This window comes from Rhodnius prolixus, unplaced genomic scaffold, assembly GCF_049639745.1.
Source record: "Rhodnius prolixus isolate KJV_2025 unplaced genomic scaffold, Rpr scaffold_15, whole genome shotgun sequence".
Taxonomy (NCBI): Eukaryota; Metazoa; Arthropoda; class Insecta; order Hemiptera; family Reduviidae; genus Rhodnius; species Rhodnius prolixus.
Genome location: NW_027411605.1, coordinates 1742665 through 1769637, shown reverse-complemented (window position 1 = coordinate 1769637; position 26973 = coordinate 1742665). Strand labels below are relative to the sequence as shown.

General features: G+C 35.4%; 1 protein-coding gene across 3 annotated transcripts in view; it reads right to left on the bottom strand.

Moving 5' to 3' along the window:
• LOC141455019 (uncharacterized) overlaps positions 1-25586 on the bottom strand; it is a 150941-nt gene extending 125355 nt beyond the window's left edge. For 2 of the 3 annotated variants that reach the window (XM_074129825.1, XM_074129826.1), the window contains exon 1: positions 5748-5993. In XM_074129825.1, the coding sequence (XP_073985926.1) occupies positions 5748-5768 (21 nt within the window). In that variant the 5' untranslated portion in view covers positions 5769-5993. Of the gene's footprint in view, positions 1-5747; positions 5994-8063; positions 8093-25378 lie in introns of those variants that run through there. The other variant, XM_074129828.1, reaches the window with a different exon arrangement.
• Positions 25587-26973: the final 1387 nt, after the last annotated feature.

Here is a 26973-nt window from a genome sequence, read left to right as displayed (position 1 = left end):
TCCAAAATGACTGTGACTAACAAACTACTCCTTTACAAAGTAGTCATTAGGCCGATGTTGCTCTACGCCAGGCTCCGCCTGGAGCCTGGACTTGTAGTTGCAACATCAAACAACTTCAGATAACCCAGAACAAATTTCTCAGACTCGCAACAGACTCTCTACACGACGTACTAGAATTGACTCACTCCACGAGACTGCGTCCATTATCCCCCGTACACTCCTTTATCCAAAATCGTCTGCTCAAACTCCTTTCCATCCTAAACTGCCATCCCAATCCACTATGCCGCGACGTAGCCTCCTACAGATCCTTCTACAACATACTGACACAGAAGACTAAAACATATCCTACTCTAACTCTCTACACTAGCTGCAGGTTTTTCCTCTCCTTTTTTCCCTGCATTTCTATCCTCCTCATCTAACTTTTCTCTTATTTACTTATTTTCCTCTTTTTTATAATATTTATAATTTTTGTATTATTTATTTTGTACATTTATTTTCTTATATAATTTGTTACTAAAGTCGATTTCTTCGTTTTGTTTTGCATCAGCTCAATATTATTATTATATATTTTCATTTTTCTAGGTCTAGTTTTGTTTGTTTCATTAAGATAGTTCTCTTTTCATCTAGGAGTAAACTCTGGCAGCAAGTAGCCATGTCTAATAGACTTTTTTCTTTAAAAAATTATGTACATACATTTTTTTTAAAATAAAGTATTATTACTATTTATTGCTGTATATAGGGAAGAATTGGTGAAAAATAAAAAACCGGTACATAACACTCCCACGACTTGCTCATTACCATAAATTTTTGAGGCCCCAACTTATATAATTTTCAAAAAATTAGAATTTTAAAACACATTAACTTCGTTAACAAATTATAAGTTTATCAGTATAACAAAAGCAAAATGTAGGTCAAACGGCTTAAGACCAATAATTTTGTAGTGTTAGAAATTATGAAGCAGCTAATAAATTAGCTGACTCTTCAGTGTCTGGATGAGAGAGAAAGAGAGAACGAGCCTTGAATCACTAAGTCACGAACTTGGACTTAACTGGCTTGAAAATGCCATGACTGTTAGTCGGTGCGTGAGTGCTGTTAACAATCCCAGTCCGGAAATGTGGTTGACCTATATAAAATTATATAGAAAATAATCTAAATACGGAGACAGTTTATGATGCGCTAAAAAAAAAGGAAGATCAGCTTTCTAAAAAGCAACCCTTTATAGGGCAAAATTAAGGCCCTGTAAGGGGATAGTGCCAAATTATTTAAAGGCAGTGGACTTGTACGCAATCCGGCGGATTCCTAAGGCAAGTTAATAAAGGAGGTGCATTGTACAATCAGCGTGCCAAGAGAAGAACACTGCGCATGTCTAAAGTAAAAATGCCCTGATTTAAAATTAAAGGGGAGCACGTTGGCCTAAATTATAGGCGTGTATAAAATTAGAGAGTGCCAAATTATTTAAAGGCAGTGGACTTATACGCAATCCGGCGGATTCCTAAGGCAAGATAATAAAGATTTGCATTGTACAATCAGCATGCCAAGAGAAGAACACTGAGCATGTCTAAAGTAAAAATGCCCTGATTTAAAATTAAAGGGGAGCACGTTGGGGCCTAAATTATGGGCGTGTATAAAACTACTCAAATGACGTAGATCCGGTTGATTTGTTGATTTTATTTTTTTTTTTTTGCGAAACCTATGGCTACATTATTCGCTTCTTTCCTGTTTAAACGTTCCATTATTCTGACAAAATCAGCAATCACCGGTAAGTACGAGGGTCGTTTGAAAAGTCCGTGCAAAGTCAGAGAGATAGCACTACTGGCGCATATCGAGGTTATGTTTAGTTAGTAGCATCTCTTGGAAGAACACACACCAAGTTTCAGCCAGATCGGTCTATTTCTTTGTGTTTGGCATTCGTTTGAATCGAGGAAGTCGAGTGATTTTCAAAAAATGGACGAAAAAGAATTTCGTGTGTTGATTAAACACTACTTTATGAAAGGCAAAACGCCTCAGGAGACTAAAGAGAAGCTTGATAAACATTATGGTGACTCTGTACCTTCGATTAGAACAGTTTATAAGTGGTTTCAAAATTTTCGGAGTGGCCATATGGGCACAAGTGACGCTGAACGTTCTGGACGCCCTGTTGAGGTTACTACTCCAAAAAACATTGATAAAATCCATGACATGGTGATGGATGACAGAAGAGTGAAGGTGCGTGAGATTGCTAGTGCTGTGGGCATCTCGAATGAACGGGTACATAATATTTTGCATCAATATTTGGTCATGACAAAGCTATCCGCAAGATGGGCGCCGCGATTGCTCACGCTTGACCAAAAACGAAATCGTGTGAAGTGTTGCAAGGACGGTTTGCAGCTGTTCCAGAAGAATCCGCAAGACTTGAAGCGTCGTTTCGTCACTGTGGATGAAACATGGATACATCACTACACTCCTGAGACCAAAAAACAATCTAAACAATGGGTTACCAAGGGGGAATCTGCGCCAAAAAAGGCGAAGACCGTTCCTTCGGCCGGAAAGATTATGGCGACTGTCTTTTGGGATTCGCAAGGAATAATCCTCATCGACTATCTGGAAAAGGGTAAAACTATTACAGGTGCATATTATTCATCGTTATTGGACCGTTTGAAAACCGAGCTGCAAGAAAAACGCCCACGATTGGCCCACAAAAAAGTCCTTTTCCATCACGACAACGCACCAGCTCACACCTCAGCAGTTGTGGTCGCAAAATTAATGGAAATAGGGTTCCAACTCGTTTCACATCCCCCCTATACTCCAGACTTGGCTCCCTCGGACTACTATTTGTTCCCCAATATGAAGAAATGGCTGGCGGGAAAAAGATTTTATTCAAACGAGGAGGTGATTGCAGAAACGAATGGCTATTTTTCAGTCTTGGACAAATCCTATTATTCGAAAGGGATCAACAAACTAGAGCAGCGTTGGACGAAGTGTATAAGCCTAAAAGGAGACTATGTTGAAAAATAAAAAAGGTTTACCCCAAAAAATTAAGTAGTTTTTATTTTTGCACGGACTTTTCAAACGACCCTCGTACGTTTACCGTTTAACCATTTCTCAAGTTAATATTTTACCAAATTGTTCCCTAGTTTTGTACACGTCATATCTCTCTCGTCATTAATTATATTAATATTTCCATCTATTCTTTTTCTATTTAGCCCATTTTATTATCTATTTTTATTAATTAATACTATCGCTAGATATTTTAACCCTAATAAACTAGCCATTTCACTTCATTAAGCTAATTTTTTTTTAAATTTTGTTTTGATTGTTGTGAAGTACTTCTTCGTGCATACTACTCGTATCTTCAGAAGTTAATACCTTTTCGGTTGAAAATCCAAAATCAAAATTCTGTACGATTTTAAAACTCCCTCTAATAAAAGTTAAGAGTAAATAAATTTAGCAAAAATATATATATACTTTACAACAGCATCTTTTTAAAAAATACTATCTCCCATAAATAATATTTATGATCGTAATTCCAGAAGCCATTTTAGTTTTTTAATACAAACAACACTAACTAGCGTTTCTATCCAGCTGAGAGGCGATTTAATTTACGTCCACTGCTTCAGAACACTTTTGCTTGTTATTTAAATCTTCTGTCAAAGATTATGATGTTACAAATTAAATTAAGAGAAATTTTTTATTTTAAATTAATGATTAATATTTTCTAGATTTTGCAGATCGATTTTGTAGATCGATTTTGCTGATCGATTTTGCAGATCGATTTTTTTTATTTTATTATTACAACTGCAAAATGTTGCGATAGGTAATACAGCTGTTCTCAGCAATAAATGATTAATGTGGGAGAGAAACTATCCAATGGCAGCGCTTCACAAATATAACAGATAACGAATAAGAGCTTATTAGTTTTATTGATAGCTTTAAGTCCATATTCGAGCAAATCACTGGAGGCCATTGGTGCTTAAGACGTCTAGGAAGAACATCAGGATTTGTACGGGGAGAGAGAGAGAGAGACGATAGACTAAAGAATTCTGATGTGCGGATAACGTGCTGTAGAATGTATTGAGGACGTCAAACAGGAACAAGGAATATTGAGGTCACTATGAATGTTTCCCCTTGGGTTGGATAGATAGAAGGCAACATTGAGGATTGTGCGAAAAATTTTTGATAGCAAAAGGTTTAACTCCACACTACATTTGGTGACTCAGCTGTTGAATTCTCTACACAAATCTGACTAATCTACTTCTACTGATAAATGAACCTTCGAATTCGGTCAGGGTTACAATATACGTGCGCCCTACAACGGTATCAAAATCAGTGATTAAAACTGTCCGGTAGGACAGTTGTATAAGAGTTGATCGTCAAAAAGTGCACGAAAAAGCGTATCGATGAAAAACACCCAACTTTGACAGTTTTTTTTCTCTTTTTCTATAAAAGATAAAATTCCCAAATTTTCTTTATAATAAAGGGCAAATCCTCCTTTATGACTGTAATTTTGTTGCAACAACATAGATTAAATAAATTTCGAGTAATACGTTGCTGAAAACGAGCAAAAACGGCATTTTCAAAAAATGTTCTTGTTCTTCTTCTTGTTGTTGTTATTGTTACCTTTTTTGTAAACAATGTAGCGCCCAAACGCGCGTACCGATTTTTATGAATGAGGTGTCATTCGATTCGGAATTTCATGCAGATGTGCCTCAACGCTGTACATCGAATGGGAGAGGATATCTTTAAAGAAATGAGAAGTTCACAAGAATCAGTCGCAGATTTTTCAGGCAATGTTGCAGCATCGTTCAGCCACAATATATCTGAACTTTTTCTTACGAATAAAATCAATTTAATAATAATCTTTTTGCCCTAATTTCAATGCCAGACACATTTAGTAAACCAAATTTTAAATTTTATTTCAATTTAAATTACAAATCTAATAGGATGAAAAAATAATTGCCATTTCAGTCGTGACACATTTATTCTGCCGAGCTTTCGACCTCTAGGGACTAGGTCATCTTCAGGGCTAGTTTACAAAGTAAACTACCTTACAAAGTAGTTTACAAAGTAGAGTCCATGAACAGACAAGACAGAAGAACACCAACCCTGTAATGTAAAAGTATTACTTTGTAAACTAGCCCTGAAGATGACCCCTAGTCCCTAGGTCGAAAGCTCGGCAGAATAAATGTGTCACGACTGAAATGGCAATTATTTTTTCATCCTATTGAAACTATGAATCAGTCTTCAAAAATAATGAACAACAATTACAAATCTAAGCATGTTTTTAAGGACGGGACCCGGGCTTGAAATTAAAAACCACTTTTATTCTAACTCAGGGGCCATCAAATGTTAATTTCAAATGAAAACTTCTTGTATAAAAATTTTCACAATTTTTTTACAAAGTATTAATTTCCAATAAAGAGTTTTACATTAACTTTCAGAAAATAGACTATGATGATAAGAGCCAATAGGAAACTGTAATGATCAATTAGCTTGTAAACAGCAGGTGCACTAATAAGATCTTGAAATAAGAAATACGAAAAAAATTAAAATATAAAAAAAAAAAGACTTCAACGCCTTGAACAGTAGTTCTGTATAATTTCTGTTTGTATTTGTTGAGTGCGTACGTCCACAGAATGAACGAAATGAATCGCTTCAATTAGAAATTACGATGAGAACTTAGTATTGAAATTAAGAATAATACCAGATACTTATTAGCTTGAGAGGAAATGAAGCAAGAAATCTATTGTAAAGAAACGTTTTTTACTCACGGTAAGAAAAAAAGTTCCCATTATTGTTTCGTCTTATTTAACAGATAAAGAACAATCTTTCTCTCTGAAAATTAAAAGAAACTACAAACTAGGAACGCCCCAAAAAAAAACTGAGAATTCTTAAAAAATAAAAATCCCCAAAAATGTTTACGTCTTCTATTTAAAAAAAAACAAAATTTGAAAGAATACCCGGCACTGCGTCAGACGTCTCTGGATGGAGACAGAGCACAGACTGACCCTATACTTTTAGCTAGCATCATGACGCTAGTGGGGGGCTAGAAGCTAAGGTAGTAGGTATTAAAAAAGACTTACGGCAAGATAGACGTTTTTTTTTATAAACAACTTGTTGATCATAAGATACTCTACTGCACACAGTCTTTTTTTTTTGTCTGTCAGTCTATTTTGATCATCTCCAGTTACCTTTCACCTCCACAGATTCATTGGTTGCGCCTTATTTATTTTTGTAAAACAGAATAAAATCATCTGCTCTGAACACCCACTCGAGTTAACCCTCCAAACAATACAGAACAAACTTCTCAGAATCTCTACAATACACTAGAATAGATTGCCTCATTGATATAGCTTCCATAATCTCTCCAAAATCCCATATCCAAAACCCTGTCTGCTGAAACTCCTCTCCAGTCTAAAACTGTCATCCTAATCCATTCTGTATTCCCTTCAAACCCAGAACAATTAAAAACGTCCTTCTCTAACATTCTTCTCTAGCTGCAGCCATCCCTCTTTGTTCCCCCGCATATGTTACCCTTGACCCATCCATAGCGTTCCCTAAATTACGTAATGAAAGGTGTAATGGAAAATATTATTACTACATAATTTATTGTAAGTAATGAATACATTTTTTTGGATAAAGTTTTCCTGATAAGGTTTTAATTAATCTATCCTTGTTATTTTTACCATAAAGTAAAGTATTGCCTATTTTTTCAGGCCGGCTTTACATCCAACTACCAAATTAGGTGTCGTGGGCGGAGGCGACTAGCAAACATACTTTACTGTAAATTTCTTTTATTAACCATTAAATAAAATCAAAGGCCTAAGACCGGGGAATCGAATCCACTAACCAACAATACATCTTAGCATTAAGGGGTCTAGCCTATATCCGCCTAACATACTTTACTATAAATTTCTCATATTACCATTGGGAATATAGACTAGTACCGCAATACATCTTAGCATTGCGGGACTCGCCCCTAACCGCTCGGCTACCGTGGCGTCTATTTTTTCCATAAAGTTGATACCAAATAGCGCAAAACATGTGTTGAATCCGAACTATTTTTATTTCTCTCTAGAATGAAGCGACAATTAAGCGGAAGAAACCGGGAAAAATTAATTTCTAGACTTTCTAAACATATTTTTTTCAGGAAAACTCAACATTATTTTCCCATTAAGGAGGGATGGTTGTAAATTTACCACTTTTGCGACCTCCAACATTTCTAAAATAAATCTGCTAATGGCTTTTTGGCTTCTAAAAGTGGGGTTTAAGATTGACAGAATATTTGGTTTTGGAAACTTCATGGGTGTGTGTATGGTATTTAAGGTTCTGAGATCGTAGGGGAGGTTATATGGTGGCTGAATGGATTAGGATGACAGTCTAGAGTGGGAAAAGGAGTTTCAGCTGGCGATTTTGGATATAGGAGTGTACTGGGGGATAATGGATCAATTTTATTGCGTCGTGGAGAGTCAGTCGCGAGTCTGTGTTGTCCTGGAGTTTCTTGATGTTGCTACCTACAAGTACAGGCTCCAGGCGGTGCAGGCATGGAGCATCATCGGCCACTTTGTAGAGGAGGAGTTTGTTGGTCACCATCATTTTGGAGTCACGTGAGAGTAAAAGAAATAGTAATCGTGTAGTCAGTTTACCTGGAGTACACTTAATCCTGAACGTGTGCAGTGAAAGTCAATTAATTGGTTGTCCAAAGTTAAGCCTAGGTACTTGACGTGGGTAGAGTAAGGGATCAGAGAATGGTTATGTCTAATCTGTCGATTAAAAGAGTGTCTGCGTTTAGTAAAGAATATGGTGTTAGTCTTGATATGGTTTATTTTAATTTAGCACTTAGGGCAGTACTTAGTTAGTCTGTCTATTCTCCAAGATGACGTGTTTAGAGCTACGTCATCAGCATACTCGGCAAGGTTGTCTTGAGGAGGTTTAGGGGGAGACGATTTATGTTCTGTTAGCTCCAGAATAAGGTTCTAGAACTTCTATGGCTCACTTTTTTGAGTTGTACATCTCATTACATCGGAGTATAATTATTTTTTAAATAATCAGTAACAATTAATCACAGTTATAATACTGAAACTTACCTTATTGCCAGCTTCATAATTCCCAGTTCCTGAAACAAACAGATGGGAATATTACTAATAAAAAAAAACTGAAAATTTTAAAATAAGAATAACTTTTTTAGCCATCAATATATCATTTAAGCCTATAATAAATAACAAGCATATAAGTAGGTTAGTGAAGCCGGTAAGCATATCTAATAATAAAGCCATTTATGACCTCTTTTAATGTTACAATTTCTGCACTTCCTGGTTTTAAAGGAAATATAATTTTTACTAATTCAGTTGTGATGGTGATGTCACTTTTTTGTTTTTTGTAGATCAAAGAGAATTGGTAAAATATTTTAATTAAAAGCAATGGAAAAGAGTTCTGACATGAGGAAGTAACAATTAAGTCACAAATTTTGTTCTATATCAGAGGCCGTCGACCTTTACGTACTTCCGTTTCATACGTATACGTATTCGTAATCATTTTACTAATGTATATCTCCTATCGCCTACACTAAGACCCCAAAAAAATTTAATTTAAATGTTTGTGGAAGTAATTATATTTAAAAAAAAAATTGTAAGTTTGCTGTGAAATATTCACTTCCTTTCTTTTACAGCAAATTGTAGTACTTCCGCTCCGTGACTATTTTCAAACACACACACACACAGAGGTGATTTCTTAATAACCACATTTTCGAATCCAGGGGACCTTAAAACTGGATGGGATATTCCACGATGAAAACTAAACATTTAAAATCTGCAGGATTACAACAATACCATCTTAACAGTAAAAAGAAAAAAGTAAAAAATATTAAAAAAAAAAAAAATCTACTTTATTAGCCACATATACAACTACAAAAAAAAATGTTACATTAAGTAAATTTGACAATACTGGTTAAGTTCACATGAAAGACATGGTTAGAGCTATTTCACCCATTTTGGTGAAACTCTTTCTCAGTGGAAATTACACTCACATCAGTAGTGGTCCCTAGGCCACTTCCGCTTCAAACGACGAGAAGAATTGTCTGGAAGGTTAGGAGAGAGGAGAGTTGTTGTACTAGAGGATTAGGATGGAGAGAGCTAGGAGGCTGTGAATGTTGCAGTAGCGAGACTTTATTAGATCAGAGACAAAGGGGATGTGAAGGTCCAGTGTGTATTGTAAGGTTAGAAATGTAGTATGGAGCATTCAGGATTTTCTGTAGGATTTTGATTGTTGTGTCTGTAGGCGTTTTGGAGTTAACAGGGATTTGGTTGAGCTCCATTTAAAAAAAAAAGTCCATTTTGAGGGATTTCTGACCGCCAAGTGACGTTCGAATTAGATTCTGTCAGACCGAAATGCTGGCAGACGGAAACGCACAAGTATTGTAGATATACATCTTTGTAAAAATAAAAATGGGAAAAAAAACTTTTTCGTAATCAAGAGAACTGAAATTAGTTATTTCCTTTGAAAAAAACAACTTCCGTTAAATCAGTAGGCTATAAGTTAGACCACAAAGAGGTTGAGGATCTTAACAATGATCATCCCAAATCCAAATACTTACGAGGGTCGTTTGAAAAGTCCGTGCAAAAATAAAAACTACTTAATTTTTTGGGGTAAACCTTTTTTATTTTTCAACATAGTCCCCTTTTAGGCTTATACACTTCGTCCAACGCTGCTCTAGTTTGTTGATCCCTTCCGAATAATAGGATTTGTCCAAGTCTGAAAAATAGCCATTCGTTTCTGCAATCACCTCCTCGTTTGAATAAAATCTTTTTCCCGCCAGCCATTTCTTCATATTGGGGAACAAATAGTAGTCCGAGGGAGCCAAGTCTGGAGAATAGGGGGGGATGTGAAACGAGTTGGAACCCTATTTCCATTAATTTTGCGACCACAACTGCTGAGGTGTGAGCTGGTGCGTTGTCGTGATGGAAAAGGACTTTTTTGTGGGCTAATCGTGGGCGTTTTTCTTGCAGCTCAGTATTCAAACGGTCCAATAACGATGAATAATATGCACCTGTAATAGTTTTACCCTTTTCCAGATAGTCGATGAGGATTATTCCTTGCGAATCCCAAAAGACAGTCGCCATAATCTTTCCGGCCGAAGGAACGGTCTTCGCCTTTTTTGGCGCAGATTCCCCCTTGGTAACCCATTGTTTAGATTGTTCTTTGGTCTCAGGAGTGTAGTGATGTAGCCATGTTTCATCCACAGTGACGAAACGACGCTTAAAGTCCTGCGGATTCTTCTGGAACAGCTGCAAACCGTCCTTGCAACACTTCACACGATTTCGTTTTTGGTCAAGCGTGAGCAATCGCGGCACCCATCTTGCGGATAGCTATGTCATGTCCAAATGTTCATGCAAAATATTATGTACCCGTTCATTCGAGATGCCCACAGCACTAGCAATCTCACGCACCTTCACTCTTCTGTCATCCATCACCATATCATGGATTTTATCAATGATTTCTGGAGTAGTAACCTCAACAGGGCGTCCAGAACGTTCAGCGTCACTTGTGCCCATATGACCACTCCGAAAATTTTGAAACCACTTATAAACTGTTCTAATCGAAGGTGCAGAGTCACCATAATGTTTATCAAGCTTCTCTTTAGTCTCCTCAGGCGTTTTGCCTTTCATAAAGTAGTGTTTAATCAACACACGAAATTCTTTTTTCGTCCATTTTTTTTGAAAATCACTCGACTTCCTCGATTCAAACGAATGCCAAACACACAGAAATAGACCGATCTGGCTGAAACTTGGTGTGTGTTCTTCCAAGAGATGCTACTAACTAAACATAACCTCGATACGCGCTAGTGGTGCTATCTCTCTGACTTTGCACGGACTTTTCAAACGACCCTCGTACGTCTAATTAGTAGGAAATGTTAAAACTTCAAACAAACGCCCCCTAGATATAGTAATTGTTGCTAAACTCATATTATTGTACTATAAATAATCAAGAAATTGACTGTTATAGGTCATATCGAGTTCTGAATAGTTACACATTAATTACCTGAACACGACTTATCGCTAATCGATTACTACATTTAAAAAAAAAAAAAAAATGGTGATAAGTTTTACATTACTTTATTTTTTTTACAGTTCATTCCAGGTAGGAATATGGCTAACAGAAAATACTTCCTTCTAATTGCTGTTTTAGGTAAGCGATTTTTTTCTATATTTATTTATCGCCGGAAGTACAATAAGAGCTGAATTTGATCTACGTTGTTGTCCCTTCCCCCCTCCCTAAAAGACCCACTCATAAACTAGGGTATGCCCTACATTATTGGGTATTTTTTCAACATTACACTTTTTCGTGAAGTTTATTGACAATTGAAACCCTTATCCAACTGGTTCTAACGGATAGTTTTAGTTTGTTGCATTGTTATGAATAGACAAAGTCCGGTTTTTGAAATCTACTCATAACTTCCGAGGAGGGCGGAAGGATTATGGTTAGGTTTCCCTCAAAAAGTACTGAAATGTCAGTGCGATGATCTACCCACATAGTACCTAAATATACCGCTTTAATGAAAACGAGTGGCCGGAAGTGCGTATTAGTAACAATAATTCTACGATTTTATTTTCCAGCAAAATTTCCTTCCTTTAACCAGTTAAGCGCCTTCGACTTGTATACACGTCAAACCAAATCTCTATTACGGTGCGTTCGACGTGTATACTCGTTGTGAAAAATATAAAATTGCCATTAACTATAAAAACTCGAAATTTTAATAAAATACAATAAGAATATTATTTTGGTGGGATGTTTCCTTTATCTTACCCAATAGAACTGCCAAGTATTTTATACGGAGGGAGGTGGAGGGAGCCAGCCAAATGATAAGTGGTTGGTACATGTTTAGTCTAGAGATTGGGGAATTACGCACACAAATAGAAGCTCTCAACCCTTGTGCAATGCCCGTTTTTACCTTTTAGATAGAGATTCAGATCTCAGTACGAGCATGGATTTCATTTTCCACAGAATCCAAAGCTTATTTCTTCCTTGTAAAAAAGCTCTTGTGTCCCTAGTTAACTAGAGCAATGCATAACGTGAAGTGGTGTAAGATTTTTTGAATGAGCACAGAATGCTCTGTAATCTGTAAGCCCCCAGAGAGATTGCAGAAAAAGTCGCTTGCAGTGACTATTACGACTGTTGTAAACTTTTGGTTGTTTTGCCCTATGTTCGACACGTCATTGTTTGATTATAATTCCGCACACTGTGGGGAGTCTTATTAAAACTAAATTCCACGCTTAACTTGTTAACCAGTCTTGGGGAAGTATTACAGGCTTACCACTCTTAAATGTCATTTCACTGAAATTTCAAAATTGACGAAATCCTCTGCCTTGAATTTAATTTCTTCTTAGAACTTAGTCAACCATAAATCAACCTCTTTTATTTGAAATTATTCTCAGAAAAATCTATTTTAAGAACGAATCCTAGAACGACAAGTTTCTCTTAAAAAAGTCTTCTATTTATAGTGAAGCGAAACTAATATTTAGTAGAAACTAAAATGTTTGAATGGTAGTCAGAAAAGATGGTGTTATGGAGACGAACAAACTATACTTCCGGCTATCTTGTTTTTTTCCAAAAAATTTGACATGACGGAAATCAAAGAATGTAACACACGTATTTCACTTATTTTTTCCCCGCTCCAGGGTTGATACTGATGACTCAATTAATCAGAGCATCTGAAGAAAGTCAAGATGAAGATGATGATGATGACGACGAAGAATGCTTCAAAATCTTGGCACCACTTTGCGCCAAGCGTCAAGGAGAGTACAGAACTTTCAATAACGAATGCGAATTCAAAGCGGAAAATAAACAAGCAAAACCACGTTAGTCAAAATACTTTCTTTCAAAAATCTAGGAATAAAATGCTTTATTATTTAACCAAATTGTTTTTTTAATATTTTTGTAAATTTCTTTATTGTTATTTACAGCTTACAAATTTGTAGACGATGTTCCTTGCGAATCTGATCCTATTATAATGGACTGACATCAAGAGTTAGTCCGGAAAGAATCAAGCCTGGTTAAAAAATATATTATATAGATATATAGTCGTATGTATATATATACAGGGTGATCCATTTAAAACGCACCAATCGCTAATAACTTTTTAGGAAAGCGGAATTTCGAAAAAACCCTAGAAGTAAACTACATGTTTTTTTTTGGTCTAGTTTTCAAATTTTCCACCCCCGATGCTGTATCTTCATTTTTTTGCGGAGTTAAGGCCAAAAACCCGATTGGAGTGTCATGAGGACCACTAGTTTTGACAATGATTATGAAAACTTCATAAAAATTTGTGAAAAATGACGTTAAACTCGTTTCGATATCCCTAATATCAGTTGAGATATTTAAGATCAAAGTTACAATTTTTTCTATTCGTGAACAGTTTTCAATATTAATTTTCCACCAGAAATTCACGTTTTGGGTAGGTCCTCTGACTGCAAAAAAATGTTATTTGTGACGCAAAGAACAAAAAGTAATAATAATTGAAGATTTTAAAACATGTAGTGAATCAGGATAAATTTGTTTTATCATCAAATAAAAGCAACCAACACATCATTTTAATGTACTCCGTATGTAAGACTTCATGACCTAAGATTACGGTAAGAATATCTTGCCAGGATGTTGGTCTAGTGGTCAAGAGCGTGGCTTTGTAAGTGGGAGATCCCCAGTATGAATCCCGCCTATGACTACATTTTATTTACAAAAGTATTATAATACGAGTATATTAAGTATTATGAATAACTGCATATGCGGGGAAAAAAAACATAGTTTACTTCATGGGTTTTTTTCGGAATTCCGCTTTTCTAAAAAGTTATTAGCGATTGGTGCGTTTTAAATGGACCACCCTGTATATTTAAGAGTTTGTTATTACTTCCGTCGAGCACAGTTTTAAGTTAAGCTTTCATAAAAACAAAGAAGTTCGATGGAACATTACTATATCCGTTACAGTGCCACTAATATAATAATCTCTATGTAACATTGATTTTAAAATTAAACCTTGTTGTTGAAATTGATGTTATTAAAATAATAAATAATTTATTTATTAAATACACAAATATATACGAGGGGGTACCCAAAAATAACCGGAATTGCGTTGCCGCGCATGGAGCTTATGTAGTACGCATTTCTGCCGCTAGACGTGTATAGCGCAATTCCTTGCCAGTTCAGTCCTGCCTGTGTTGTCTGCCTGGCTTGTTCTGTTCATCTGCAGTGATAGTTTTTACCAGCGCTGTTTTGTTCTTTTTTCGTTTTTTATGATGGCAAGTTTAAGTGAACAACGTGCAGCTCTGAAATTTTGTTTTCTACTCGGCAAAAATGCTGCTGAAAGTGTTTTAATGTTGAAAACAGCTTACAAAGATGACGCTATGGGAAAAACTCAAGTATACGAGTGGTTTACTCGGTTTAAAAATGGCGACGTGTCGATTGATAACAAACCTCGTTCTGGACGTCCATCAACTGCCCGAATCGACGAAAATGTTGAAAAAATTCGAGAGCTGGTGTTCACAGACCGTCGACAGCCAATTGATCAACTGTCAGAGAGTAAAGGGTTATCTTGGAGCTCGGTTCAGCGAATTTTAACGGAAGATTTGGGGATGAAAAGGGTTGCTGCCAAGTTTGTTCCTCGAGTTCTGACTGAAAATCAAAAAGAACATCGAGTTGAAACATGTCGTGCTTTGAAACAACAGCTTGAAACTGATCCAGACTTTCTGTCAAAGGTCATTACTGGTGATGAGTCATGGTGCTATGGTTATGACCCAGAAACAAAGCAACAGTCGAGCCAATGGAAGACGTCATCTTCACCCCGACCAAAAAAATGTCGTCAAGTCAAGTCAAACATCAAAACAATGCTGATTTGCTTTTTTGATGCCAAAGGCGTAGTCCATTCAGAGTTTGTCCCCCCAGGTCAGACCGTCAATCAAACCTTGTATTTGGAAGTTTTGAAAAGATTGCGCAATAGTGTTCGCCAAAAAAGACCCGATTTGTGGCAAACAGGAGACTGGTTCTTCCACCACGACAATGCACCTGCACACACAGCCATCTCTGTTACACAGTTTTTGGCTAAAAATGGCATGGTTCCGCTGCCCCACGCACCTTACTCGCCTGACCTGGCTCCGTGCGACTTTTTCTTATTTCCACGCATGAAAAAGGGCATGAAAGGTCACCGATTTGACAACATTGAAGAGGTCAAGAAAAAAACGAAGAAGGAGCTGTCAGCCATTTCTAAAGATGACTACAAAAAATGTTTCGAACAGTGGAAGCACCAGTGGGACAAATGTATTAGTTGTAATGGAGAGTATTTTGAAGGGGATAAGGTTGTTCTGTAAAAAATTTGTAAATAAATAGCTTTTAAAAAATAATTCCGGTTTTTTTTCGGTACTCCCTCGTATACAAAAGTAGAATTTATTCATTTATTTATTTCCATTTAAGGTGCGTCAACAGCTGAGGTTAATGGCGCCCGGAGCTTTTTTTAGTGCACAGCCAGCCTCCGGACTAGTGTTCTCTCGTCACAGACAACACTGTCCATAACCGGACAGAGAGCTGTAAGAAGCTCTTATCTAGGAAGAGAAAATCTAAGGGCCAGCAGCTGGAATCGAATCCAGGTTCTGCACGTGGCAATCTAGGATACACTTAGACAATTCCTTCCCCAAACTAGACTAACTTATCTATTATTTTCTGTATGAATACAAAGACACAATACTTCTAAATCATTAATTTCAGTTTTTGAAAGTTAAATTCAACAAAGCGAGGTGAGATGAAGATGTACCTTTTTTCTTTTTTTTTTGACGTTGACTTGATTAAGATAAATTGTCTTTTTGACTAACGTAGTTTATTATGGTTGTCTCACGCGTTGAATGAAAAGAAATAAAATCTTCCGAGAACATTAGATTTCTTATAAGATCAAGTCAGCATGTCCATTAATTGTACTTCACAAGCAGCTAATGAAGCAGCTATTATTCGAAAAGCGCTTCCGTTTCCTTTTTGAATTATTTAAACTCAAACCAACAATAATCTAATTTCACCTATCATAAATTCTAGTTTGCTCTTTATTGAATTATTATACTTCTTATTCTTCAAAAAATTATTTTTAAAATAAACGAAACCGGAAGGGAAGCTTTAAATAAAGATGTATTGAATTTGCATCATTTAAATATTATTTCCTGTAAATACCAATTGTAATACAAACGAAGAACTAACCCATTATGAATCAAGTCATTCATATGATAACTTTTCACTTTTATCAATGGAAATTATAAAGAAAAATTATATTACGTCAAGCTTCCTTCCTGTATTCATCCAAAATTTCTTATTTTATTTTATTTTTTTGGCGCGTCAATATCTGTGGTCATTGGTGCCAACAGGTTTTTATCAGCGAATATGATGATTCCAGGTTGGTCGTAAGAGTAGAAGAATAAATATTTATTATAATCAATATATACAATACATAAAATAAATATAGAAGTATAAATGTATTAAACTAAGTGAAGTAAGAGAAAAGTTAGGTGAGGAGGATTGGAATGCAGGGAAAAAAGGAGAGGAAAAACCTGCAGCTAGTGTAGAGAGTTAGAGTAGGATATGTTTTAGTCTTCTGAGTCTGTATGTTGTAGAAGGATCTGTAGGAGGCTATGTCACGGCATAGTGGATTGGGATGGCAGTCTAGGATGGAAAGGAGTTTGAGCAGACGATTTTGGATACAGGAGTGTACAGGGGATAATGGACGCAGTCTCGTAGAGTGAGTCAATTCTAGTGCGTCGTGGAGAGTCTGTTGCGAGTCTGAGACATTTTTTCTGGGTTATCTGAAGTTGCTTGATGTTGCTACTACAAGTCCAGGCTCCAGGCGGAGCAGGCGTAGAGCAACATCGGCCTAATGACTACTTTGTAGAGGAGGAATTTGTTAGTCACAGTCATTTTGGAGTCACGTGAGAGAAGAGGAAATAATAGTCTTACTAGTCCAGTTTGCCTGCGTTTACTTTGTCCTGAACGTGCGTAGTGAAAGTCAGTTTGTTGTCTAAAGTTAGCCCTAAGTACTTCACGTGGGTAGACCACAGAATGGTTGTGTTATTAATGGACGTGGTTAATTTTAATTTTCCATTTGCTGCAGAATTTTGTAAGTCTGTCTATTACAAGAGTAAGTCTGTTGGTGATGGTGTCCATTCTCCAAGATGACGTGTATAAGGCCACGTCATCAGCGTACAAGCCAAGGTTGACATGAGGAGGTTTGGGTAGAGGATTTATAGGTTGGTCGTTTGTTGAGGTAAAGTCCCGAGATAACGGGGGACTTTTGTAACGGGTAGGAAGGATGATATGGTTTAAGTAATCATGATTTGTTTGAAGATTAACCTTGATTGATCGATTCTTAAATCAATAGTTTCGATAATAAAGTGATGAACAACTCATCATGATGGAGACGTAAATGCTTTTAAGCTATATTCTACTTTTAGAGCAGCCTACGTCATAAAAATAAAATCATAAGCGTGAAGAACTAGAGGAACAAAACAAGAACGAACTAAAAGTAACAGAAGATTCCCACATGTCACAAAGGGTAATTAGAATATCACTTCATAGAAAGCAATTATAATTATGAACATCGCAGCTAATATTATGAAACTCATAGTTCATGCGCAAAAGATTGCACATGTCCTCCCCACCCCCTCCAAAAATGTCAACACTTCCATTTCAGATGATAATACATCTAATTATGTAATCTTAATCATGACAATGTCAGCTAACTTGATATTTAAAGACAGTGATGAGATCTATTAAGCATATTACGTGCGTTTTTACAGCTGGCTAATGAGATATAATCTCTAATAAGTCAGCTATTTTCCGTTAGCTAATTATTGCAAAACCCAAGTTAAAATGCCAGTAAAGGTTCTTCTACATTATACCAGAAATTGAATTAGTATTTTATCGATTAAACCAATTGAATATGATTTAGATGTCCATCAATACACAGCCAAGTCTATCGTTTGGCTATTATTATACTCATGAGTACAATTTTTATATCGACTTCAAAGAAATTCGTTGGAACAAGTTTTGGGGAAAATAGTACTTCCGGTTGCGTAATGTTAATCAGTAAATTTAATCCAAACGATCCAATTCGACTCTTAACGAACAAAAAGTGACACTAAACAGCCCCTACTAGCCCCAATCCCAAGATATACGGACTTGGAACTGTACGGCTAAGCGCTTCAATCTTAAATCAGTAGGTTATAAATTAAGACTACAAGAGATTGAGGTTTCTTAATTTTATTAGAGCAACTACTATTAGAGTAACCTACGTCATAAAAAATAAAATCATAAGCGTGAAGAACTAAAGTAAACATTTTTCAGATACTCTCGGAAAAAAGAAAACTTTAAATTTTCAGTGGCACTTCCGGAAGATTTTGTTAGAGGAGAACCTGCATACATTGCGTTGCAGGTTGTAAGAAACAGGGAAGGTTAAAGGAAGGGAGAAAAAAGTTCAAAAGGAGCTGACTTCCTGTTAGTTCCCATTGAGACGCACACACAGACCCTGGGGCCTAGAGATTGGCCTTTTATTCTTTAATTCTGGGCCTTTCCCCCCCCCCCTCGCCAAAAACCAAAACGAAATTCGGAAGAAAACGAGGAACGATTCCAAAGTTACAAATTTGTAGAGGAAGCAATAACCCAAAAAACAATACAGCGGAATAATGCTTAAGACAATTAGAGACAGAACAATAAAAGTAAAAGTAAAGTAATTGCCTATTTTTTTTAGGCGGGGCTTTACGTCCAACTACCTAAATTAGGTGTCGTGGACGGAGGCGACTAGCAAACATACTCGTACTTTACTATTTCTCATTTAACCATTAAATAAAATCCAAGGCCTAAGACCGGGAATCGAACCCAGTACCACAATACATATTAGCTTCGCAGGTCTCGCCTCTAACCGCTCGGCTACCGTGGCGCCTAGAGACAGAACAATATTCAGGATCTCCTCGTCAAGACTTTAGCTTTGAAAGAAACTCCAAACAAATAAAGTTTTCAAGATTCATTTAATTACTTAATATAAAGTTTATAAAAACGTATATTAAGATGACGTCTTCACTTCCGGTGAAAATCTCAGATTTCTGGGAGAAAGCCGGTTCAATATTAATCACATTTTAACTTTTTTTTAAAAAAACAATTTTAAGTTTTAATATCATTAATATTAAATTAATGTCTAGTAAATACGGCCTTGAAAAAAATAGCAATTAATGAACATAATTGAAAGACTATAATTAATGTACATAGTTTATAAAGTAATGAAATGCCGAGACTAGCTTCCGCATTTAATTGGCTATTTATAAAAGTTGCATTAAAATTTTTTGTAATTAGATTTCCGAGATGAAATGTGCTGTTTTTTTTAGAACGTATAACTGCTTTCGTTGAATTCAACTTTTGTTGAATTAAACCACAAACAAAATGGGAGGCAAAATCGGCTATCCACGCCTCCTTGTGGTGCTTCCCCATTCCGAAAATCTGCTCTTAGGAGAAGTCAGGGTGAAGAACGTTTTTTGCCAGGATTGAGGTATTCCTCAATCTCGCAAGTTGCCATCCTGCTGGATGTTGTTGAATAAAGGGTTGCTCAGAATACGAGGTGCGGCTATTAAATAACGAGACTGATGCTGCTACAGAAGAACTATGCATGCACCAAATCCTAACGACCGACAGCTGTGCAGCCGTAAAGCCTTCTCTTTCGATTGCAGCGTCTCACGTGTTTTTGTAGAGAAATCTCGTCTGACCGGAACCGTCGTTTTGTGTAAGAGGTGTTAGTTTTGTTTTGCCGAAACACGATACTCTGATATAGTAGCCACTATAAAGTCTGGTAGACTACGATGGCTGGGACATTTGCACCGAATGGAGGAGACGAGAGAGGTCCCAGGAAAGCACTGTATAGACACCCTGGTGGAAAAAGCCTCGACTAGGATGGTTGACCGACGTGCAGGAAGATTTGGAAGCCCTTGGTCAGCAGAGATGGAGAACGCCGGCAAGAAATAGACAGAGGTGGTGAGCTGTAGTGGCTGAGGCTCGGGTCCTTCATGGACCGTTATAGCCCTTGAGTAAGTAAGAAAACATGATACTACACATGTAGTAGAGCAACGAATTGTCGTGAAATTTCACATCAAAACTTGATAAAACCGCTACTGAAACTTATCTTTTATTAAAAGAAGTTTATGGCGATGAATATTAATCACGTGCGCGAGTTTTTGAGTGGTTCAAGCGTTACCAAGATGGCCGAGAAGACGTCGGAGGAGAAGGGTCGCCCTTCCACGTCAAAAATGGATGTAAATATCGATTATTATTAATCAACATTACTACCGTAAGGTGCTTGCTCAACTCTATGAAAGAGTAAGGAAAAAAAGACCCGATTTGTGGAAGAACAAGTCACGGGGTTCTCCAATCAAGACAACCGGCGCCGGCTCACACTGCATTGTCTGTCAAGACGGCGTTTCTAGCCAAGTACAACATCCCAGTTTTAGGCCATCCGCCTTAATCGCCTGACCTGGCCCCATGTGACTTTTAGATCTGTTCTCTAAAGTCAAAGTCTGCAATAAAAGAAACACGATTTCAGTTCAGTTGAAGCTGTGAAAGAAACAGCGGCACGCGTCATGCAGGAGCTCACAGAAGAAAAAGACTTCCAGCACTTTTTCTGAACAATGGTAAATTCGCTGTGGAGCGTTGTAGGGGGTAGAGGAATAGGTGTGTATTGAAGGTGATAATAACCAAATATGTATAAATTTAAAATAAAATGTTTTACAGCATCAGTCTCGTTACTTAATCAACCTCGTGTATGAGGAGAAAGAGGGAGAGCGTAATCCCAGACTACTGCTCCTCTCTCTCTTACAGGCGTCATGCCATCTGTGGCCGAATGACTTAGATGGATAGTACAGGAATGAATGTGTCGAAAACGAAGCCTTCAGCGTACCAGGCGCCCCTCTTTTAGATGGTACTTTTAGCGGAAAGGGTGACGACCATCGCTGTTCCTAGAAGTACCCAACAGTTTTCCTAGGAAATTCTTAGTACCTTTTAAACCGGGAAAATAAGGAAGTAAAAACACGATAGTCAATTTTCTTTGCTCTCTTCCGGTCGATCGATTTGATCGAATCTAGTTGCTCGGCATTTTTTTTTTTTTTTACGATCGATAAGAGGAAGTTCAAAACATTTACATATTTCTTAGTTGACACATCGATATGGAATCTTTTTCGATATTACTTAACAGTCAAATTATTGCAACATAATAGGTTAACATAAAAAAAAAAAAGACAACAAAATTATAAACTAAGGTTGGTAATACTGGGCGAACTACTTGTACAGTTAACTATGCACATATTAAAATTATAGTTATTCCAAAACACCCTCAAGTGTTGAAAATTAGAACTAGGCCTGTCAAAGAATGTTACCAACATTTATTCCCCTAATATTAAGTTGTAGTTTAAAATTGTGAAATGGAATTTACGTGTATCAAAAAAAAGGTGTCAAGCGTATTTTTTGTTTACACCGGAAGTGGGCAAATACTGTGGAATTTTAATTTTTATGTTACACACTCGAAGTTTGAATCATATTTTTATTCGTGTTATGTTTCTGTATTATATTAAATACATCGCTACCATTTTTGACAATCTAAATTTGAAAATAGGTAATCGAATCTTTCTCTGGCTATTGATAAGTAGGGTTATGATAAGTCAGGTTTTGATAAGTCGGGTTTTATAAGCTAATCAAATGACCTGAATATACGAGATTCAAGAATAACAAATTGAATGTAAATGCTAAGAAAACTATTACAAAGTTCTGACTAATAAAGTGATTTTAATTATAGACTATGCTAATTACATTATTTTCTTGTTATTGTAATTACGGCCCTTAAGACCTTAGGGCAGCCTTTTTTAACTCAAATTAAAAAAGAAAAAAGAAAGCAAAAGAACATAAAAATCTTTAGGAATGTTCTATAGCAGAATCACTATCTGGTTTACAAGGTGTAAGCTTTCGGTGACTGTCCGGAGGTATGCAGCTTACACTTCCCCTAACTAGCCAATCATTCATAAAACGAGCAGATCTTATCCAAATAATCTGGAGAAAGAAAGGGGTAAATGCAATTAACGTCAGACGTTAACTGTTTTAACAGTTAAATGAAAAGACATTAACTGCACTTAACAAGAGATTTACACTAATTAAAACTAGAGATACCTACAACTAAATTTACAATTGAATACCAGAACCTAGAACAACTAACCAACAACGTCGCTATCAGAACCAAAATCAGTTCTCTGCCCTTTTACTAGAAAGAGGAGATTGGGCCTTTCCGGTGAGATGGTATTGGCGAACTGGAAATTTCCACGCCAAATGACCGCAAAATTCTTAGGGCTGACTATGGACAAAGTACTTAATTGGAAAAGACACATCGAAACCGTTGAACTAAAAATAGAAAAGTACTTTAACAGAACACATTACGAGCCTTTTCCCATAGGTAGGGGGGAGGGCGGACCCGGAGGTTTCCCTAATGTTCTACTGGGACACAATAAGAGCGGTACTGGAGTACGGGTATTTGACGACATATACAGGTATTTAGATGCACCATTTCGCTACGAAGACATAATATTCTCCATAAACATCTATGTGCATAAATCTGTAGCAGAGCTAGCAATGAAATATGAATGTATTTAGAAGTTATAGCCGATTAGAATGAATGGAAGAAAATGATTAGAGAAGGATTGCGGTGATTTTAATATCGGTTAAGCTACAAGGATGGCAGGAATATAGAGTACTGATCTATCTATTAATTGTAAGTTTGTATGTAAATAGTTGGATATAGTAGAGGGATGAATGTGTGAAGCGAAGGTATTTATAAGTAAGAATGGAGAGTGAGTGATATTCTAGTGATAAGCACCTAGACGATGTATGGCTAGACTGTATGGCAGAAGCCAAGGCCAAAAAACAAGCTACAAAAAACCAACAAATAAACTAACCAACAAGAATAGGAGAAGAATCAAACTGAGCACCAAAGATGCTGAAAAGAAATCAGGTGACACAATCAACGGCCAGAATAGTAATTAGTTTATCATTGTAGATAGATGAAAAGGTTCTTGAGAAAATGGTAGGAGGGACTGCAGCAGAAAAAAACTATTGAGATCATTTTGAATCAATAGTTTGTTACAACTGGAGAACTATAATAGTATTAAATACAATATTAACCTTCATAATGTATTAAAGGGGGAAAAAAATGATAATAAAACTCCTTATAGGCCAATACATTTTTCCTAAACAATACATTATTAAAAATAAATTTTATAAAGGAGCATAAAATACATTAATAAATAAAACTACATTCTGGACATCTTCAGGAGTTAGTAGAAACAACCATCAAAAGTAGCAAGAGCTAAGTCCAAATTAAAATTTAAAAAAGGTGCAATATTTTCTCTTTATCTGGAGATTTGCAACTGTACTGAATAGAGATGGATATAAAAAGAGTTAGAAAGGAAACAAAGTTGGTGTTGCTGGACAGGTCCAGCATCAGAAATATTGTAGAAACTAGATATCAGAACAAGATAACTGGCCAAAATCGGTAGAGACTATACTGTATAAATAAGTGAACTAGAAAAGAGGTACAACTAGATAATATGAAGTGAATCTTAACTATAGAAAAAAAAAGAAAGAGAGTTAAGTGAGACAATTACAATTTGATTGCAGGTACATCGCAAGAAATAACAATGCTTTGTGCAAATTGAAGGTCAGGTAAAAGGTCCAGAATGAACCGGTTAGAAAGGGCACCAAGGGAAAAGAACAGTGAGAGAAAGATGTGGCTCGTTTGATGGATTACCTGTATGCCTTGCAAGGGCCCAAGAGGGTAAAATGAAGATAAGAATATGAGGAAGACTTGACTGTCAAAGCTACTGCAAGCTTAGATGAGCTCAAGATGAAAAAAGGAGATATGAAGATGAGGAACACACTAACATCTATCTAATCTTACGTCTCTTTAACCTTACAAAACTGTTTATGAGGGAAGACATGTTTGCCAAGGCCACTGCAAGCTTAGATGAGCTCAAGATGAAAAAAGGAGATATGAAGATGAGGAACACACTAACATCTATCTAATCTTACGTCTCATTTAATTAAAAAACTGTTGAACTTTCAAATTTTAAGAGAGAAAGAGATGGCACGATTGTTGAAGCTCCTGTATGCTTTGAAGGGCTCAAGAAGGGAAAATGAAGATAAGAATATGAGGAAGACTTGATTGTCAAAGCCACTGCAGACTTAGATTAGCTCAAGATGAAAAATGGAGATAAGAAGATGAGGTACACACCAACATCCAACTACACTTACTTACAAAGCTGTTGAACTTTCTTTTTTTTCTAAGCACACGAAGAAATCATCCAAAAAATGATTAGCACTTAAACTGATTACCCACATAGGCATCAAATTTTACACTTTAAGCACAATAAATTCTTTAAACAGCTTATGTTAACATAAAGAGATTGGTAGAAGTCCTAAAAAAGAAGACAATAGCAAAGAAAGAATTGATTTGTTTTCCAGCAGCCTCCTATGTTAAGAACTATCTTTAACAGAATACAATAATGATAATACTGTGAAAAGATTGCACAGAAAGGGAACAATTTAATAAATCAAAAATATTTGAAAGCTATTGTTTTAGGATTCTGTGAGGACATTCACTGAAACTGGTAAATACCAAGTTGGAGATCAAAATAAAAATTAGATCCGACTAGTTTCACTATAAAATGATTTCAAACTATTATTTTATTTAAACTCATTCAAAACTATACTTTAAATAAAACTACAACTTTTTAAATAACCTAAATAATAGAAAATTTCACCAATTTCACTCTGACTGTTTAGTTCTGTTGTAATCTGGATCAAGCCCAACTTAAATATTATTTCTAAATGCTGTTCAAGCTTCACTCTATTACATCTACACTTTAAGATGAGCCGTAAAAATGGTTCTTCATTCAAAGATTTCTAGCTAAAGACCATTAATTATAAGAAAAAATGAGTGCATCTTCTTATACCAGAACAAAATCAAAATTTATCTTAAGATTACAATGAAATTGAGCAAAACAAAATAATATAATTAGCATAATGAATATAATTTATTCAATTAAGATTCTATTTTTAGCAAGTTAAAGCTTTAAAAAAAGTAGTATTAATTTTAAAAAACTGCCATATCATTGGAATAACCTTGAAAATCTAAAGGTGACCCAAATTCACTGAGTTTAATCTATGACTCTGTGATATTCATCTGTACATGCACTTAAATTGCATTGCATAATATGCAAAGTAATACTTATGAATTTTTAAATGATAATATAAATAATAAGGTATAAATGAAAAGCATTCTGGAAAAAGAAATGATGATTCTACATACCTCAAAGTCATGGCTCTGAAAAGCCTTTAAGACTTTTCCTTTTAAATTCAGTACTTTATCAGTCCACTACACCATATTGATTATTATAAAAAGTTTTATTAACCATTATTAACCATTTCTTATTAAAAAAAGCACCATAACTTAACACTATTTTCACCAAATAATAAGGTCACTAAATTAGGGCACGCCACGAACGACAAGATGGCGAGTTCAAAGTTCTACATCCTGGGACAAAGAAAGTGACGTAATACAATTAATTATTATTATTAATAAAAAAAAACAAATTACTAACAATTCATAAAAATTATATTTTTTAATTAAAAAGAATAAAAAAATAGTTTTTTAATTGTATTAAAAAAGAAATTGAAGAACTCGCAAAAAATTGATTATACATTTTTTCGACGAGTGATTAAAAACAAAGTATTGTAAGTTAAATAATTAAAAAATGGATAAAAACAATTAAAAAATTCAATTAAATTAATAAATTTATTTATTAATTCATATTTTTCTATACAAAAGTATGAATTTATTCTCTATGGGTAACTCCCCTGCTCAGATCAGTCCATGTTTTATGGCCACGTAAGGAACTTTAAATTTGTAAGTAGTTTTTAATTAATAATTATTTTTAAAAAAATCCAATTCTTATAATTAATTTGTAATACAAATGAGGTAAGTGGATTAAGAGCATTGATACATCGAAATCATTTAAGGATTTAAGATTTATTGTTAGCTTTATAATTAAATAAGTGAATATGGAGCTAGTAAGATTATAGAAGATTCCAATATGGAGGGCTTAATATCTTATCCTAATTAGGTGTTATGTAATGTTAAGATTCTATGAAAAAGAAACCAGATAAAATGGTACTTTAAACAATTTTAACAATTACTTTACAATGAATTTGGTAAGACAAATAAATTAACATATATTCTTAATTACAATTATGAATTTAAATTCCCTCCATCTTACTTTTATCTTAAAATGAATAGAACTCAATATTGATTTGTTCTTTAAAACTATAAACCCATTTTGAGATCATAAATTTAGGACTTGCTTAGTCAATTTTGAACAATTTAAATTCAATTTGAACATTGATTCCATTCAAATTTAAATGCTTAAAAAGTACAAGGTCATACAACCTCCTTTCAATTTCAAGTAGGTTGCGCCACTTTTTATTAAATAGTTTTTTATGAAAAACTTTTAATTGAAATCTTGTAATCAAAAATAGTGTTAACACTAATTTTACCTGTAAGTTGAAAGTGAAATTTGAAGATGAATTGACTTTAAATGAATAATAATTATAATGAAGCATACTTGGTTTTCTGAATTGCCTTGTGTGATGTTCTAAGAACTAGAATTAGTTTTTTTTTATTGCTGTAATGCTGTAACACATAGCATGATGAAAATAGCAAAATAGTAAAAACTAAAATGTACAACCATTGAATTAACTTCATTTATAGTAATTACATTGCACTTACATTAAGAGATTAAGTCTAGCTTATGATGTCGTATTGTATGAACTAAAACATCACTTTTTTCAAGTTGGAATAACTATTTTAATAACGAAAAAAGACTTAAGTTGAACTTAGTCTTAACA